This window comes from Anopheles marshallii, chromosome 3 (genome assembly GCF_943734725.1).
Source record: "Anopheles marshallii chromosome 3, idAnoMarsDA_429_01, whole genome shotgun sequence".
In the NCBI taxonomy this organism is placed as follows: domain Eukaryota; kingdom Metazoa; phylum Arthropoda; class Insecta; order Diptera; family Culicidae; genus Anopheles; species Anopheles marshallii.
In genome coordinates this window covers 33543865-33562103 of record NC_071327.1, presented here as the reverse complement: position 1 = coordinate 33562103, position 18239 = coordinate 33543865, and the positions used below count along the sequence as shown (strand labels likewise).

Sequence of the window (18239 nt, the reverse complement as noted above, 5' to 3'; positions counted from 1 at the left end):
TCTCACAAACTGATACAGTGTGATCTACGTTTCAATGCAGATCCTTTATTTAACACAATCATATTTAATAAAACCGTACTTATTTATTTAAACTTATCGGAACCGTTCGATTGGGGTTTTGAACCAAACTGTAAAATTTTAATTTCACTTAAGCTTTGCTCTTCTCCACTTTTTTCAGCATGATGATTCAACCATAGACACTTTCTCAAATCGATCCTTTGTACACAATGAATAATTTATTCCAACTTTACGCTTACTCGTCCTTTTGCACATTCGCACTGGTTGACCAACGAAAACTAACCGCATGGAAAGAATGTTGAATGCCTCTATCATGAATACTACGCATTTCTAAGAAAAAGCTCCGGGAACCTCAAACGTACGAACTCGTTGTGCCGAGTTCGTGCTGTCTCAGCGCAAAACTTTCCATTCTCGGCTTTTCTGGGGTGGAGTTGTATGGCAAAAAGTTCGCCTCCCCCTTAAGACCACAGCGTAAGACTTTACGGAAAGTTTTACCATGCACACTGGATGCCGGCCTAGCCATCAACCTAAAGCAAGACAATGTTTCTGGCCAAACCCAGCCGCTTCGCTCCGAGAACAAGTGACCAGTGGTCACCAAACTGTTCCTGCTTGATATTTTATCTTCAACCACAGAAAGACAGCCGCCGTCACGTTCGCTTTGCACGTCATTGAAGGGCGTTGATATTAATCTGCACCGAAGAGCAAACGTTCAACAGTGAAGGGCGCCGACTGAAAATCTTAACGTCGTTTTCCGGTCTTTGCTGAAACTGGAACGGCAACCGAGCCATCCCCGTGGGGCAACCTGTACTGTACTCACCCAAACGAAATCGGCCGGAAAACCCCATTCGCATCAACGTCCTTCTTCGTTTGCTTCATGCTGCTGTGCCTTCCCTTAGCTGCACACTGACTGCGGAACAAACCGGTGACACAATTTCCGGTTCTTTCATTTACCGATATGGCTAATGAAAGAAACATTCGGTTCACAGTACCGCCGGGACCATCCTATCTGCTTCCATTTTTTTTGTATCCAATTGTATACGAAGAAGTTCCACGAAACTACCGTTCGAGGGCCGTGGTTTTACTGTTTCAGTAAAATTGGAACCACCGAACTCGAACACACATACCACCACAAACCAACATCGACCATTCCGTAATGCCGGTGGTTTCGGTTTCGCTCGAAGAAAAAGCGCAATTTGATAAGATTCGTTACGCTTTTATTTTGGTCTCTTTCCGGGGTTTTCTGGTTTTGTAACCATTGGGAAAGGATACAGATGACCAACCCTCTGACAAACCCTGAATTGGTATTCTTTGAACGAAGGAAGCCCTCAAACTGTTGGCCGACAATCCGCCCTATCGTACTATCGCATCTTAACTGCAATGTGAGCAGATAGTTAAGATAACTCGTACCTGTCCGATGACGGTAATGGTTATTGTCACTCGGCGTAAAGGTGAAATGGCTGATGATAAGGATATCGTATCTAATGGTGCCTGCCATTCAACTCGCCATTAACGATGGCGCTTCGGATGGTTTGCTAATGGGCCATCGAGAATAAACTTACCATTCGGCAATAAATATAGCTCCTTAACATGGCCTAGAGTTGCCTCCCAATTGGGTTTTGATGATCGATCGTGGCACTTTATCAATCGACAATGAGTGACTTGTTAAAGAGAGGTTTAAAGGAAACTCTCGAAAGTCTCTTTGGTTTGTGAGGGAGTAATATTTACTATTTAGATGAATTTTAATTTATTTAATTAATTAAATATTAATATTCTCCCATAAAGAGCCTACAAGAGGTCTCAATATGATGGAATCAAGGAGTTATATATTCGCGTTGGTGGTAAGCTATTGGTGAAAAAAATGCCTTGAATAAGAGAGAAGTCAGGGGCCAGTAATTCATCAAACATGACAATTTATGTGACATCATTATGTAGGAATTATGTAAGATTTTTTTTCGCAATATTGGCTTAATCTTTGAACTTTACAACATCATCTTTACATCTGACAAGTATTTGTACACCCACAAGTTTAGTAATTATTTGGCGCAGAATAAAAAAATAATGTTTGCCTTAACTGGCCGTACCACAGGAAAAAACCAGATTTTTATCCTGATTGTATCTTTGCAATTGGAAAACAAATGTAATTCGTTACATTCCCACCACAACATCAATATTACATTAGCATCATATTGTTTCACAACTTTTGTTTTTGTAACATACAACAATATCTTAGTTATGCATCGTTAATCTTGAACAATGTGCACGCGAATGACATTTGTTTACCGAAATATGTTCAGCACGCGAACCTCTTGTCGGTGTCGCATGATAATATAGACGGGCTCCACCGAACAATATTGCGCTACATGTTGGATGCGACCAGTCTTACAAAAAAAACATGCAACCACCAGAAAGTATATCATCCGCTGCAGCATGTCCCCGAAGCTCACGAGCATGCCATTAAACTATTTAAACACTGCTCACTTCTTATATCTGCTTTGTGCCTTTCGCGAACACCTCACGAGTGGGAGTGAAAAAACACGGTAAAAAAGAATGTAGTTTTATGTTTTTATTTTACTTCGCTTGCATGTATTTATGCAATTTATCTGTCGCAACTGCACTTGGCTCACCGCTTGCCACATTCGTGCCGAACTTTGCCCGGAAATCACTTGCAATCTCTTTTGGAAATGTGCGCAACTTCAGTAAGTATACGCTTTGTTTGGTCGTGCTATCGTCTGTAAATGACACAGAAAAAGAACACAAACACGTCCCTTTTGCTTCGGTCGTTATCAACCAAACCATAGCAAGTTGCAGAAAAATACGCATGCATAGAAAATGGAAAGGTACAGCATTTTGTCCTCACGTGCAATGCAACGCGCTGAGCAAGTAATAAAACAGTACCAGTAAATAAAAAAAGCAAAGGAACACAACAAGAGAAACTACTCGCTAGGGAATATTTCAATAGAAACAACAAATGCCAAACAAACAACATGCTTCGTCGTACGAAATTTCCTCGGAAAATGTATCAGACAACCGTTACAAAAATACCTCGGGAAACACAGTTGCATATCTTGCACAACTGCTGCTGCAGCACACAATCCAATCGGCAACGAGCATGCGGAAGGGCAATGCAGTTGGGTGATATGCAAACGGTGCAACAGGACCCATCATTTGTTTGTGTTTCTTGAGCAACAGCTCTTTGTGAGCGGTTATTCGCAATGTTTTCTGCCATTTACTGCCCTTCATTGTTCGGCCCTGTCTTGGCAGTTTTTTGTGTTTACGAAGTAGAAATCCAAGGAAAACTCGATTGCATTGTTTGGGGAGAAAATATTACTAGTGCAGTTTTTGTTTCTTCTTTCGAAATCATGTACATCCTTACCGGAAAAACATTGCCGTTGTGCATTCGACATTGTGTATTCGACTATTATATTTGCCTCCGTCTGGTGGATTTACAAATGGACGAATAATACCCCCATCGTATGGAAGCAAAACAACAACTTTAAATCAAATTCCTGTAAATGAATCTCGAAATTGTACCCATCCAACGCTAATGGCTTCGGAAATGTTATAACTTTTCCGTATCTAAGAAGATTTACCCTTGTCAAAACTCCAACGTCAGTCTCCAATTACCTGTCTATACGAAACTCCATTTTCCACTCGTGATAATGCAGTGCGTTTAATAATTCTCGTTTGATCAAAGTTTCACCGTTCAGCTATCTGTACGTGGCACGAGCATTTTCGATTCTTTCAATCATTAATCAACAGCGCATGGAGCATCTTCATTGTACAATCAAACAGCCCGAAACACTGTCGGCATTCTGAACCCGTCCCAACTCTCCATCAATATCCACTCCATCCGTATTCCACTTTGTGCACACACACGTAATGGGAAATGTTTAGAAAAGTCAAGTGACGAAGACTGTTTAGCTTCACTAATGTTAACTCACTGTTACTCATACCCCAACCGCCCTCTTTCGGGACTCGATCGAGTTGGCTTCGAATGGTGTCGTAAAGTTTGTCTTGCTATCACACAACGCGGTCCCGAGATGTCGTTGGATGGTTTTTGCAGTCGTCGTCGTTGGGGGTTGCAAAATTCCGTGAAACACACATGCAATACGGGCGACTTACGGTCGTTAAAGTTATATTCGAAACTTTCTCGTGCACTATTTACCAGTGCCGTCGGCACTGTCATCGAGAGAGTGCCATTGGTGGTACCCTTGCCCTAGGTCATGTGCTGTTCCGGGCACTCCAGCTCGTGAGTTTCATTATTTCCCTTCCCAAACACTTCTTTCCACCCAACAGAACCCACCCAATGAAATAGTTACGGTTTGTGTTAGATCATTGGATTTCGACCACGCGTGGCACTGTTGGGTGGATGGCGTGAAAACGTAAAACAATTCCACTCTTTTACGACAAATGTACCGAACACTTCGTATCCCATATACCTTCCCTGCCATTTCTCGGCTTCTTTCCGCTTGGCGTAACAGTAACATACGTGGAAACTCAACTTCCATCGCAATGGGAGACTACACGAACGTGTCGTTTTATAGGCCAAAGCATCCGGAAACATACGTACGCGAAGTTCACTTATCAAACAGCCTATACGGAACCGGCAATAACAGTTTGCAACCAAACGTAAGACGGACTAAAAGAAAGCCTCCCCACATATTCCTGCCTTGCTGTCCCCACACCGGAAGGGTCGCTCTCCAGGGAACTAAACAACGGATCCAAGAAAAACAAATTGTTCCATAAAATAGGGGGAAGAAAACATGAACATGAAACCCTACCGACATTGCTCCGAAAATCACGTCCGTGCAGTTACGTGGCCATAAAATGTTGCATCGAAAGCTACGACTCCGCGGGACGGCATCCATTTTGTGGATCGCAACACATGAACTGCAAACATGTCGAATGCGATCGTAAAGCGCAAGCTTCTTTGGAATCAAATTCTCAAAACAAAACTCCTCCATCCACTCAAAACGCTCACCTACACACACACACTCTGAGATGTCGTGACCATTTGGACGACCCGTTTCCATCCCACGGTCGCACTTAAGCGACGGTAAAGCGGAGCATAACTTATATTAGCCCCCTATTATGGTCCATTTTCCAGGCGTCCTGGCGTCCATTTATTACGATTGCCTGACCAAGTGGCGTACCGCTGAAGTGTGTGTATGAGGTTGGATGTGGAAGGGTGTACAAAACTACGGAAAGGCGTAACGCGACATCGGTGATGACGACTTCACCGTCCGCACTCCATCGTATCCGTTTGACTTTTGACCGCGAATAGCCGACAAAACGTGGGGAGATTGAGCAAAGAAAACGCTTCACTCGAGCACACCTTACCATTGGTTCGATTTACCGCACAAAAGAACCCATGGCGAGGATTCTATTCAATCTTAAGAACCACAAGGTCGTGATTCTTTAGCTGGTTGCCTTTCTCGTTCGAGCACATCGCTGACACAATGGTTCCCGACCATCAAGAGCTAGGTCTCGCAGTCTCTTGAAGCGTCCAAAAATGGTTGCCGTAGACGTGCATGCTCGCACGAAACGGGTAAACTATTACAAGCTTCAAAAAGAAGAGCAAAACCTTGTTCGAAGCATTAGATATCCTTGGGTTCCTCACTACTCACCGAAAGGAACGGAACAGCATGGTGCTAGAATTGAAAGGATGTAACACTAAATACCGATAGATCGTACGTTCTTCGTACTGTTAGTGAGATAAAGCGTTCCAGATGATGTGCGTTGATCAAAGAAAAGTGATCTCCACGAATGTTTCACGTTGGGGGCAGCTTTAGACTTCGTGTTTCAAAACTCCACAGCCCAGAGAAAGAAAATTTTACCTTCCGGCAGAGCATTCGTTGCGTACGTGGCATAATGTCCCTGGTGCACATCCAGATGGAGGGTAGTTGTAACTATTTAGCCCCCAGGAAACTCCACCTCCAGGTACTAGGAAACTGGAAGATAAATTGTATTTTTCATTAGCTTCCTAAAGCTTTTGCTGACGTACACTCTGCCTCTTAAAACGCACGCATCCCATGTATGTATGCGCTCTTGTATGTATGTGTTCTTGGCCCTTGGCAGCACTTTCCTCCGGGGTGAAGTGAAATAAATGACCTCCGTACGATGGAAGACACTTATCAATTTTATTGCTTTCGAACGTTCAATTATGGCTCTGACCATTACACTGCTCCTCTGGTTGGTACTACTCGTAAAACAGGACTGCTTTATGACTTTGGCACACACACGCGCACACGCATACATCCAACCGTACGTCCGGCTAAGCCAGGGCGATTTAGCCAACCCAGACCCGGGTATGGCAGCTTATCTTGACCTCTTCCGCCCAGGTTCGGTGTGATGCACGTACCGCATATGAACCATATTACATTGCACGGTGCGGTACTGCACACACGCCGCTTCTCGGGGGTAGAATGTCTTTGAAAAACATTTATTTAATTTATGAGATAGTTTGTCGAACGGACACAAACTTGCAGGACATCGACGGTGGTGGCAATGTTGTGATGGTAGTCGATGCTTACTGATGATGAGGATGCTGATGAAGATGCTGATGTTGATGGAAACAAACAAGCTTTTAGCCTTTTGCAAGTGATAATCGGTACGATACGCCTTGCAGTATGTGGTTTTTGCCTAAAACAAACGGAATTTAGTGTGTTTCTGTTGATATTACAAACGTCTTAAATCGAGTTCAACGTGTAAAAAAATGCTAATCCTCGTGCAACTATATCATTGTTTGATTATTCTTTATTTAATGACTGATTTAGTTCAATGCTAGAGTGAGATTTCAATGCACTTTCAAACTTCCATAAAATGCTAGATCAATCAATCAATATTTTGAAGATTTTTGTAAGCAACTGAGCGTTTCCTTTTCTTGTTATTCATCTCATTGAACTATAAAACGCTATGTTCAATTGATTAATATCCAATTTATCTGTACTATTCCACTCATCACGTAACTTTGTTTCTTATTTGTGGGTAAAACCCATTCCATTCCACCTTGGATAACATCGTTTGTAATGATAGTTACGAAAGATGGTTTCCCTACGTATCAATAAGCGCTCAAACAAGAAACTATCCTTAAGCATACGATCCATCTTTAGCTTTCTCTTCGCACACAAAAGCGTAAGCACTTTCATCGAATCGAAAGCATAATCTTATTTACCGAACAGCGGGTACCAGTACCACACGTGATCTCCTTTGCCTCTCTTTTTGTTTGTTTCTGCTTCCTGCAGATTTATGCTGCTGAGTAGATGTTCGGTTGCAGCATTTGCAACGTGACTTGTGGGGTGTTCGGCCAAATACCCAAACACACACACGCACACACAGTAGTAGCAGTATTCCCACTGGGAAAACGATAACGATGATAATAACGTCATCGTATGCTCAACCAAAGCTCCAGGAAAGGCAAATTTTGCTCGCAGAATTCTCGCTCGTTCGTTGCACTGGAACCGTTCGTTGGTAATGGTGGTAAAGTCAGTGATCGAATGGCACGTACTGCCAGTCGCCTTCGCTCACTTGCGTCGACAGCACCTCAAGCCCGTCTTAACGAGGCAAAGGATAAATATTAACAAGCTTATGACGGGGTAAAGATGTCATTACGAAAATTCTATCCTGAAAAATGCTTCCTTCTCCTATCGTCATCGAACGGCACACGATCGTTATTCGAGAGCTGGAAAGCTGTTTTCGTTGGTATTTTTCCTTGCCCTGATGCTAACGGTAACCGGGCGGTATCTGCCATCTGGTACTTGCCAAGCACTGTTTGTCTGCATCCTGTGAGTCTTAAGTCGAGTACCAGTCGGGAAGAATTCCATACTCGTGTTGTATCACACTTTGTCATGTTTTCATGCACATCGGTGCAACTGGCAAACTCTTTGCGTGTCACAATAGCTCTCAGCTGGTCGACCTAGCTCCGGAATAACTGGCTTCCGGCCAGATTGTGTGCGTGTTTTGCGGGTTCGCATAGATACATAGCGAACCACGATTCGTACCCGTGCCTGACGTTGGCGATGATTGATGGTTCAGCTGTCACAATTTAAAGCGCCACCTGTAAAACCCGCACTCACCCAGCAAAAGCGAGTCGGCAAAGCGATTTCGAAAAACAGATCGCTATTTAATGCCGCACGCTTTGCACATCCGGCCCGGGTGGTCTGAAAACGCTAGCCTAATTATGAGATATCACCGAAATTAACGCATCACCAACCGATGTGATGAGATTTGCCCGTTTTGCTTTAGCCCGTATCCCGTGTTTCGTTGGGATAATGCTTCGTTCCTAGAACTCACGTATATCACCGTGCCCGAGTTGCCACAGGCAGAAAATGAGCGTAAAATCTGCGAAGGGTAAACTTTTTAATGAATATAAATACACACCCGTAGCATACTCCTTCCGGGCGGCAGTGTGTGTGCTTGGGGTGGAGTGTCGGTTTTGGAAAGGCTCATTTCCACAGTGACCTCCAGAATCGGTTCGGTTTCTGCGTCCTTGACACAGATGTGCCGGAAGACGCGAAACCCATTCCCTGCTATAGCTGCCAGCTACGATGTGGAGCTATTTGCATAAATTTGACCATTTTCCGCTTCTTGCTGCACTGACGACAATGCACGGTCATGTGTACAACCAGAAATGGAACCGCTTCTGTAGCTCCCTGAATAGCCGGAATAGTGGAGAGTCTTACAGAGGAAAAACGCTCATACGAATACAACCGTCCCATGGTATGGATGGAAAACTTATGCAGCTATCAGGGAGAATGAAATTTCATTAAAATTTACATAACCACCGGCAAAACAGCGAACTTCTTGTGTCGCACAGGTTAGGTTTTTCTTACATTTGCTTGATGGCAAACCATGTTCCCGGAGTACCCGGTTGCACGTTTCTATTTACTCGATGCCAATTTTCCACGCTATTGTATTCACGCTTGCTGCCAAACCTGGGCACAGTCTACTTGTCGCACACAAGGGATGGTACGCTGAGCGCGACATTGAACATCCTTGTCCCTGAATGTAGTATAAAGAAATCAAACAAGAAAACGGAACCATAAAAAGGAACGATTAGTGCGCTTCCTGCAGTGAACGTAGTGAATTTTTTCCTTCCATTTCGTTTTGTTTCATCTTCCCTAACTCTCATTTGCTACATTGCATTGAACGAGCAGCAGTGAGAAAAGTTTTACCCCTACCCCTTGGTCACCTATCCCCCTTCCTCTCCTCTCACCACCCATTCATACCAGCTCACGTTTCGGCGACGGTGCACTAATGCGCTGATGAAATTCACAAGCCGCATGAGCACGCGAACCCCCAAGCGCACGATGTAATGGAACTTTGCTTTTTAAGTGCTATCCCCATGGTGGTCCCGATCGGTTTTCATCTTCAACCCTCGCTGCTGCGATCTCCACATAGCGCGGTGTCTATCCTTGCCACCGGGGTACAGTGTAATTGCATCGGTAAACATGAGGTTTGTTTTACAAGCAAATAGACCAAGCAGAGCACTACCTTCACAAGATCACGATGCAACTGGAAAAGATGGTAAGCGTTCCGATGGTTGTAACGACTTCGATGGTTGCCGGCTCTTGATGTGCCGCATCAAATCTGTTAATGGATGTTACGTTTTGTACGTGCCGTTTCATCACGAATGCATCGTATCACATCCATACGTGGAGAACAATTATAGTCGATGGTTTAGCGGGAAAAAGGGAGCCCGGTGGTTTCGAATCGTTTATCTAAACGATATTATTATTCACAATTGACCCCTGGCTCATATTTATCCCTGCGAGTACATTTATTGCACCAATGGTTCTGTGTGCAACAATGGGATGGCCGGCATAGCAAATTAATACAAAAAACATTCTTGCCTTCCTATCCTTTATCGTTGCAACCATGAGCTCCGATTAGTCCCAAGCAATTTGTAAGCCTCAATCATGAAGATATGCCAGCACTCTGATGGTCCTCTCGTTTGTAATTCTAGCAGGCAATAAAATAAACAGCAATCAATCACAAATGCCAGCAAAACACGCTGTCGTTGTAATCATAACAACTCAATCGAAATAACTGGAACAAATTCATGAACCAGTGTGGCAGGTATGGCCGCCCTATCCGAGGCATGCACAATACCTGGGCTCTGGTTTCTCTTGGCCGTCGATATCGAACCATTTCAACAAAACGGCTCTCAGGAATGTTTTGAACGCCCATCGCCTAGCCCAACCGGTACGCCATCCTTGTTCATACAGGGCATCGAGCAATGCAATTTGCAGTAATAAATGAAAAACTAATTTTCCAACTGACAGACGATGGAATTGAATTAGCTGTCCGGGAGTGAGTTCGTTCCGAACGTCAGGTGTGCGTCGGATGCCCTGTGTCTGTCCCAGCAATCGAACGGGAAATGGTGATGCCAATCATCGGGACGAAGAATTCATATTTCTTCCTTTTGCCGGACCTTTCTGGGAGTCGTCGTGCTTGACAGGAACCCCGAAAGGCTATCGAAAAGCAACCACCGTTCGTTTTTCGTTGAGCCAATCTTTTCACTCTTCTGATGTTTCGGGTATTTTCGGAGACTGACGGTTTTGCTCATGCACTGCTACCTTTTACCATAATTTTGTTTTTGAACCACTTTTTCTCATTTCATCTCGCACAGGTCACCGCCTCCGATGCCGATGTCGAACGGCCGAACAACATCATCTACTTTCTGACCGGGCCCGGTATTGACATAGAAAATCCCTCCGACAGCAACTTTGACATCAACAAGGCCACCGGGGAGATATTTGTGCTGAAGGTAGGTCCGGAATGCTCACTAAACGTGACAAAAAATAACGTTGCCCCCTATTGTCGCAGTGCTGACAGCCAAACCAGAATCAGTGCAATGCCGTGACGGAATTGAAATAAATGGAATTAAGCGAACATGCGGCGTAGCTGTGCGTATGAGTTGTTGAACCAAAAACAGAGAAAAAAAACACACACACACAAACAAACCAAATTTTGGTACACACTGCAGATAACGCCAGTTGACAAAGCAGTGAAAGCCATTTAAAAATACTTTACCCGAATGGTACCAGCGTCGTGGTATAAACTCTTCCAGTGCAACTCGTACATCCGAACCGAACCGGACATTTTGTTGTGGAATTGTTTTTGGATGGTAGAATACTTTTATTCCGTGTTCCAACCCCGGCGTTAACGGAGAAGGTTAAGTTTCCTGGACAGAAACTTAAGCGTCTTCAAGAGTAAATGCTCTTTCTGCTGGCGCGGGCTTTCGATGGAGAAAGTTTTCGAGCAACTGCGTTCTGGTTTGCTGTACAGTTTTAAATAACTTTCCTGTCCCGGCCTGAATCGGTATCAAATGATTCGTACGGGACCGAAGTAGGTTTCGCACTAGCTGTTGTGCTGGACACGAGTTTTTACCTCATGTAAATACTCTAATTTAATTAAATCAAGCAATTTTACAAACTTTCTCTTGTGTCGATGCACACTATTTGTGCACACGGAAAGGAACGTCAATAGACGTGCAGGCTTCGTTAAGTCAAACAAAATTTCATTCCGAAGCTTTAATTAAATAGCACAACCCAAGCATTTAAGTGCGTGGACTGGAATATAATAACTTTGACTATGTGTTTTTCATCTCACCCATCCCAGCCTCTGAACCGAGATCCACCCCATGGACGGGCGTCATGGAAGTTCACCGTCTTCGCACAGGACGAAGGTGGTGAGGGACTGGTCGGGTTCACCGAGGTGCAGATCAACCTGAAAGATGTTAATGACAATGCACCACAGTTCCCGAACGGTATCGCGTACGGTAATGTGACCGAAAACGGTACCATCGGCATGCACGTGATGACTATAAAGGCCGAAGACTATGACGATGTGAACGAGGGCACCAACGCAAAGGTAATCTATTCGATCGAGAAAAATGCTATCGAGGAAGATACTGGTTTGCCGATCTTCGACATCAATCCCGACACCGGGCTCATCACGACGGCCGTATGCTGTCTCGATCGGGAGAAGACACCCGATTACTCGCTGCAGATTGTGGCCACCGATGGCGGTGGGTTGAAGGGTACCGGTACGGCATCGATTAAGGTGAAGGATCTGAACGATATGCCGCCCCGTTTCACCAAGGACGAGTGGTTTGTCGAGGTGGAGGAAACCGATGGCAGCGTGCTGCCCGAGGCACCCATACTGACCGTGACGGTGAACGATGATGATGAGATCAATAACTTCCAGTATAAAATCATCGAAAGCAGCGGATACGGGGCGGACAAGTTCGCGATGGTGAAGAATGCGGACGGAACCGGCAGTTTGAAGGTGGTACAACCGTTAGACTACGAAGATCCAATGCAGATCAATGGGTTTCGCTTTCGGATACAGGTCATCGATAATGATGGGATTGACGAGAGCGATAAGTACCACGTCGATCATTCGTGGGTAATTGTGAAGCTCAAGGACATCAACGATAATACGCCGCGCTTCAAGAAACCACACATTGAGGCAGCCGTGTATGAGAATGCGGATGTCGGGAAGAATTTGGGCACTTTCAAGGCAGTTGATATAGACAAGGGTGGCAAGAGTAAGATCACATACAGCATCAATCGTGCTACAGATCGCAAACGTCAGTTTGCCATCAATCAGGAAGGTTCGGTAACGATTCAGCGCGAACTGGACCGGGAAGCAATGTCGAAACATTCGCTTGAAATTCTAGCCACAGATGATGGTGTACCGCCACGCACTGCATCTGCCATTTTGACCGTGCTGGTCAAGGACATAAACGATAATGCGCCAGTGTTCGCGGAAGAGTATCGGCCCATTTTATTGGAAAACTCCCCACCGTCAAAAATTATCGAAATATCCGCGGTCGATAAGGACGACCGGCTGAAGGGTAATGGACCACCTTTCCAGTTCCGCATGGACCCGGATGCGGACGATGTGATACGCACATCCTTCAAGGTGGAGCAGAGTAATAAAGGTGATGGTATGGCGATCATATCGTCGCTGGGATCTTTCGATCGGGAGTATCGCAAACAGTACACTATTCCGATCGTCATCAAGGACTCGGGAACTCCACCGCAGACCGGTACCAGCACGCTTACGATCACAATTGGCGATTTGAACGATAACATCATGCAACCCGGTTCGAAGGAAGTGGTTGTGTACAACTACCAAGGCCAGGCTCCTGATACACCGATCGGCCGTGTGTTCGTAAACGATCTCGATGATTGGGACACCTCCGACAAGCTGTTCTACTGGGATGAGGCGGAAAATCCACGCTTCAAGCTAGACGACACGTCCGGCATGGTGACGATGAGACGTGGCGCCCGGGAAGGACGCTATAAGCTACGGTTTAAGATTTACGACCGCAAGCACGCTCAGGAGTCGTACGCCAACATGTCGGTGCTGGTGAAACACATCTCCTACGAAGCGATCGTCAACTCGGGATCTATCCGGCTGATTGGTATCACTGATGAAGATTTCATAAGAATCTGGAACTATCGCACCCAAAACATCTTCCGCAGCAAGCTGGAACGGTTCCGCGAGAAACTAGCGGAATTGTTGAACGTAGACGCCAAGAATGTGGACGTGTTTAGTGTGCAAATGAAGGACAAATCCGTCCCGCTAACGGATGTGCGGTTCGCTGTGCACGGTGCGTACTATTACAAAGCAGTACAGCTGAACGGTGTAATACTGCTGCACAAGGAGGAAATAGAGCAAGATGTTGGCATTAACATCACGATGGTTAATGTGGACGAGTGCTTGCTGGAGAATGCAGATTGTACCGGTTCCTGCACCAGCATCATCGAGGTCCAAACGAACCCCTGTCTCGTGAATGCGAACAAAACCGCTCTGGTCGGCGTACAGATAAACTCCACCGCGGAGTGCGTTTGTAGCTCGCGAGAGTACAAACAGCAACAGACGTGCAAATCCCACCCCTGCCTGAATGGAGGCCGCTGCACAGATTCAAAGTCGGGCATCAAGTGTTCGTGCCCGCCGGGCTATACTGGGCCCCGCTGTCAGCAGGTGGTGCGTAGCTTCCGCGGTAGCGGTTGGGCGTGGTACCCACCGCTCGACATGTGTGACAAATCGCACATTAGCGTCGAAATCATCACAACGAAACCGGATGGTTTGATATTTTACAACGGACCTATTACTCCACCCAAGGAGGACGATACAACGAAACAGCTGTCGGACTTTATCGCGCTCGAGCTTGAGCAGGGCTACCCGAGGTTTCTCATCGACTATGGTTCGGGTACGCTGGAACTGCGCATTGCTACCAAGCATCCGCTCAACGACGGTGAATGGCATCGAATCGATCTGTTCTGGGACACGGAGCAGGTGAAAATGGTGGTCGACTTTTGCAAGACGGCCGAAATCACCGAAGCGGATGATGGCAATCTGGTAGAGTTTGTTGACCATAGCTGTCAAGCGCTTGGCAAGGTGCCACAGTTCAACGAATATCTGAATCTCAATACACCGCTTCAGATCGGTGGGGTTTTTAGGGACAAGTTCGATTACACCTACAGCCGTTGGCAGTACATGCCGATTGGGGTTGGTTTCGAGGGATGCATTCGGGAGTTCAAGCATAATGGCATTCTGTACGATTTGTCCCATCCCGGACTGTCAAAGGGCAGTGCACCAGGGTGTCTGTACACGCAGGAGGTGTGCGATCTTAATCCACAGGTCGCCCGATGTCTGGAGCATGGCAAGTGTGTCGGTAGCTACGACGAAGCCAAGTGCGAATGTAATCCTGGATGGACGGGAACCTACTGCAGCCTTCCAACCACTCCGACCACATTCAAGACGCACAGTTACGTCAAGTACGCACTCAGCTTTGAGCCGGATAAGTTCACCACCCAGATTCAACTTCGGTTCCGTACGCGCGAAACTTACGGCGAACTGTTCCGTATCAGTGATCAACATATGCGCGAGTACGGCATCATCGAGCTGAAGGGTGCAAAGGTTTATTTCCGGTACAGCTTAAATACGGGCCAGGTGGATGAGCAGGAGGTGGCATTGACCGCGGTCGAGGTGGACGATGGACAATGGCACGTGGTGAAGGTGCAGCGTTATGGCTCTGCTGCTATTCTCGAGCTGGACGGTGGTGAGGGAGCAAACTTCAACCAGAGCTTCTCTTTCGACGGTCACCAGTGGTTGTCGGTGGACAAGCAGGAGGGTGTGTTTGCAGGTGGCAAACCAGAGTTTACCGGTGTGAAGACATACGATGTTAAATCTGACTACCAGAAGAGTTGCATTGACGATATTAGGTAGGTGAACCGTGTTATATTAGCATCTTGGGATGATACATTAACTAGAGTGGTTTGTCCATGACATTCTTCAGATTGGATGGTAAAAGCTTACCGCTTCCACCAGCCACCAATGGTACGCAGTGGGGTCAGGCCACGATGGCAAAGAACATCGACCGGTACTGCTCGTCCAACAATCCCTGCCAGAACGCATACTGTCCCGATCCATTCGAGTGTGTCGACTTGTGGAACAAGTACGAATGCGCGTAAGTATCTTCAGACATAGCCAGGACCCTGGGGGGTTTTCATTATCCATTAAAGCACCATTCGGTCGATTGTTTCACATTCATTTTCCGGTACAGCTGCGGTGATGGTATGATCATCTCACCGGAAGGAAAAACCTGCATCGACCGCAACGAGTGTCTGGACTACCCGTGTCTGAATGGTGGCACTTGCATCAACCAGGAGCCCCGCCTGAAGTACAAGTGCATCTGTCCGGACTCGTACTGGGGCGAGAGTTGTGAGTTTCTGAAGGAACGACAAGCGCTTAAATTCAGCACCAGTGCCTTGGCCGCCGTAATAGCCTGCCTATTACTGATCATTAGTAAGTGATTTGCACAATCGGATGTGAATTTGCGTACCGATGCGTTTCTTACCTTCCGTCTCTCTTTGCCTTTTACACAACGTTTTCGTCCACAGTTTTGCTGTTTGTATATTTCTCCTGTTCACGGCGTCGTTCAGCCAACTTCAACAAGAAACCGGCCACCAAGGACGACATCCGCGAGAACATCATCAACTACTGCGACGAGGGCGGTGGCGAGAACGATATGACGGCGTTCGACATGAAAACGCTCAAAATCCCGATCGGCCCGCTGCCGGAGCTCGTCCAACATAAGGCACCGCCAGTACGTAAGTAGCGTGGTTCGTTTGCATGTGCCGTTTGGGGTATGCGCTAGCACGAGCATACCGTACTACACCGTATCGTAGAGCTTGCCGTTTTTGGATGTTGCAAAGTTTGCCGTTCCACTGTTGTGACTTTGCCGGGAAACACAATTGCCCGCTTCAGCTAATGAATGGTCTTGTTCTACTTTGTCGTTTCTCGCACCATGGACAACATGTGAACGCAACCAGGTCCAGATATTGCCGTCGTGTCCGACCAGGTCGTCGGCAAGGTGGACGTGTTCCTGGACGACCGGAAGCGACGCGTCGACATCGACCCAGCATCCGGGCCATTCGACGATCTGCGTAACTACGCCTACGAAGGTTGTGGGAGTACCTCTGGCTCGCTAAGTTCCTTACAGTCAGGTAAATTGAAAAAATCGCCCAAACCCATCATAATCTTCCACACCTGCCCAGAACAGAACACTATAATAAACTCCTAAAAACCCTCCACTGTTCCACCGCAGGTACGGACGATGAACCCCATGAGTATAGCTTTTTAACCACATGGGGTCCCCGTTTCGATAAGTTAGTCAATATTTACGAACCAAGCAAAGCGCAAATCGAAGATGATGATGTTAGTTAAAAGTAGCTGTCTCGCGGCCCAGGTGTCTAGGTCTAATCGAAGTCCGTGCGTGTTTTTGTGTCATGTGTTTTTAGTTTGTTGGCCAGGACCGGGGGACGTACCGGATGATGCGCACGGTCGTTGTAGATACAAAGCGTACAGTTGCGAGCATAGCCCAAAACAAAACAAAAAACCAATAGTCGTATACATACACATATGTTATATTTTCCTGGTCGGAAATCGTTCCCGTTTCACGTGGGAGGACGAGAACGGGGCTAGTGTTCTCGGGTAGATATTCTTTGTAAAAAAATAAATAAAACATTAAACTGCACCAGTTTGCCGCAAGTAGTTTCGAGGTTTAAAAAGGGCGAATAGATAAGAACATATTTAAATCGATTTTATTAACTTCCATTACACGGTTCCGATTTGGCGGTAAATGTACCAAATCAATAATGCAGCAATATGGATGAGTTGGCCATGCGCGAGCATTTAATGCTCATGACAGCTGGCAAGAAACACACGTACATCATTGTAATTGCCCTAATTATGTGAACCGTAAATATTGTAAATAATGCATGTAAAAATCAGACTAAACTATTCGTCTCGTGAAAACATACCAGCTCCAGACTAGCCGGGTTTACCGGCGAAAGGAGAATGAAACATGAGTGTTCTTTATAAAAGGACGTAACTGATGGATGCTCCAAACGGGGAAAACGGTGATCGTGGGTGATTAGCTAATGGGGTACGGGGATGAGATTTTTTTTATAAAAAATATTTTATCATCCATTTGCATAGTGTGTCGGTGTGTTCCTTTCGCAAGGTTAGAAGAGCGAAACGGGAAAGATTTGCCATGTTGGTACGAATCATAAACGTGATCGATGGATGCTAATCCTTAGAAATGCCACCAGCTAAACCACAAGATGAAACAAGCCATCAAACGTTGTTGTTGTTTTGTTATTCCTTGTTTTCGTTGCTCAAATAGCAGCAGATCGAATGATGGTACAGGTGTTAAGCGTGTTGAAAACAGGTGAAACCTAGAAACGTGAAATGACTGCATTCACAAACTGCATTCAGAACTTTGAATCGCACCATTCAGCGATCCATAATCCGCTGATAGACCGACGCTTCAAAAGCTTCAAGGGGAACAGTTCAACTCATTCAATCGGTCAGCTGATAGAGCAAATTTAGCAAAGACGCAATTTTCCAACCATGAAGCAACCCACTGAAATAGTAAATCAAAATGAAACAAACAAAGCAAACAAACATAGCATTCACTGAAAGTGAACGGAAAGCCACAAATAGTCAAACATTTACGAACAAAACTCTAAACTCAATCAAAAAGCGGGCGAAAAAAGGGACAAAGGCTTAAGACCCGGTACATTTTACAAGCAAACACACTCACCAAAATGCCGGACATCCTGCCTCTTGGTGGAGTGAAAACTTTCCACCGATGCGGCGAAAGAATGGAACACTGCGCCGGCATTCACAAAAGCCAA

At 45.8% G+C, this 18239-nt stretch overlaps 1 protein-coding gene across 1 annotated transcript in view; it reads left to right on the top strand.

The window, feature by feature from the left end:
* The window catches only part of LOC128713346 (neural-cadherin-like), a 113687-nt gene extending 96923 nt beyond the window's left edge, over nucleotides 1-16764 (top strand). The window contains exons 5-11 of the mRNA XM_053808205.1: nucleotides 10649-10786; nucleotides 11641-15260; nucleotides 15335-15505; nucleotides 15602-15843; nucleotides 15939-16148; nucleotides 16371-16544; nucleotides 16646-16764. Of these exons, the coding sequence (XP_053664180.1) occupies nucleotides 10649-10786; nucleotides 11641-15260; nucleotides 15335-15505; nucleotides 15602-15843; nucleotides 15939-16148; nucleotides 16371-16544; nucleotides 16646-16764 (4674 nt within the window). The remainder of the gene's footprint in view (nucleotides 1-10648; nucleotides 10787-11640; nucleotides 15261-15334; nucleotides 15506-15601; nucleotides 15844-15938; nucleotides 16149-16370; nucleotides 16545-16645) is intronic.
* The last annotated feature ends 1475 nt before the right edge of the window (nucleotides 16765-18239 follow it).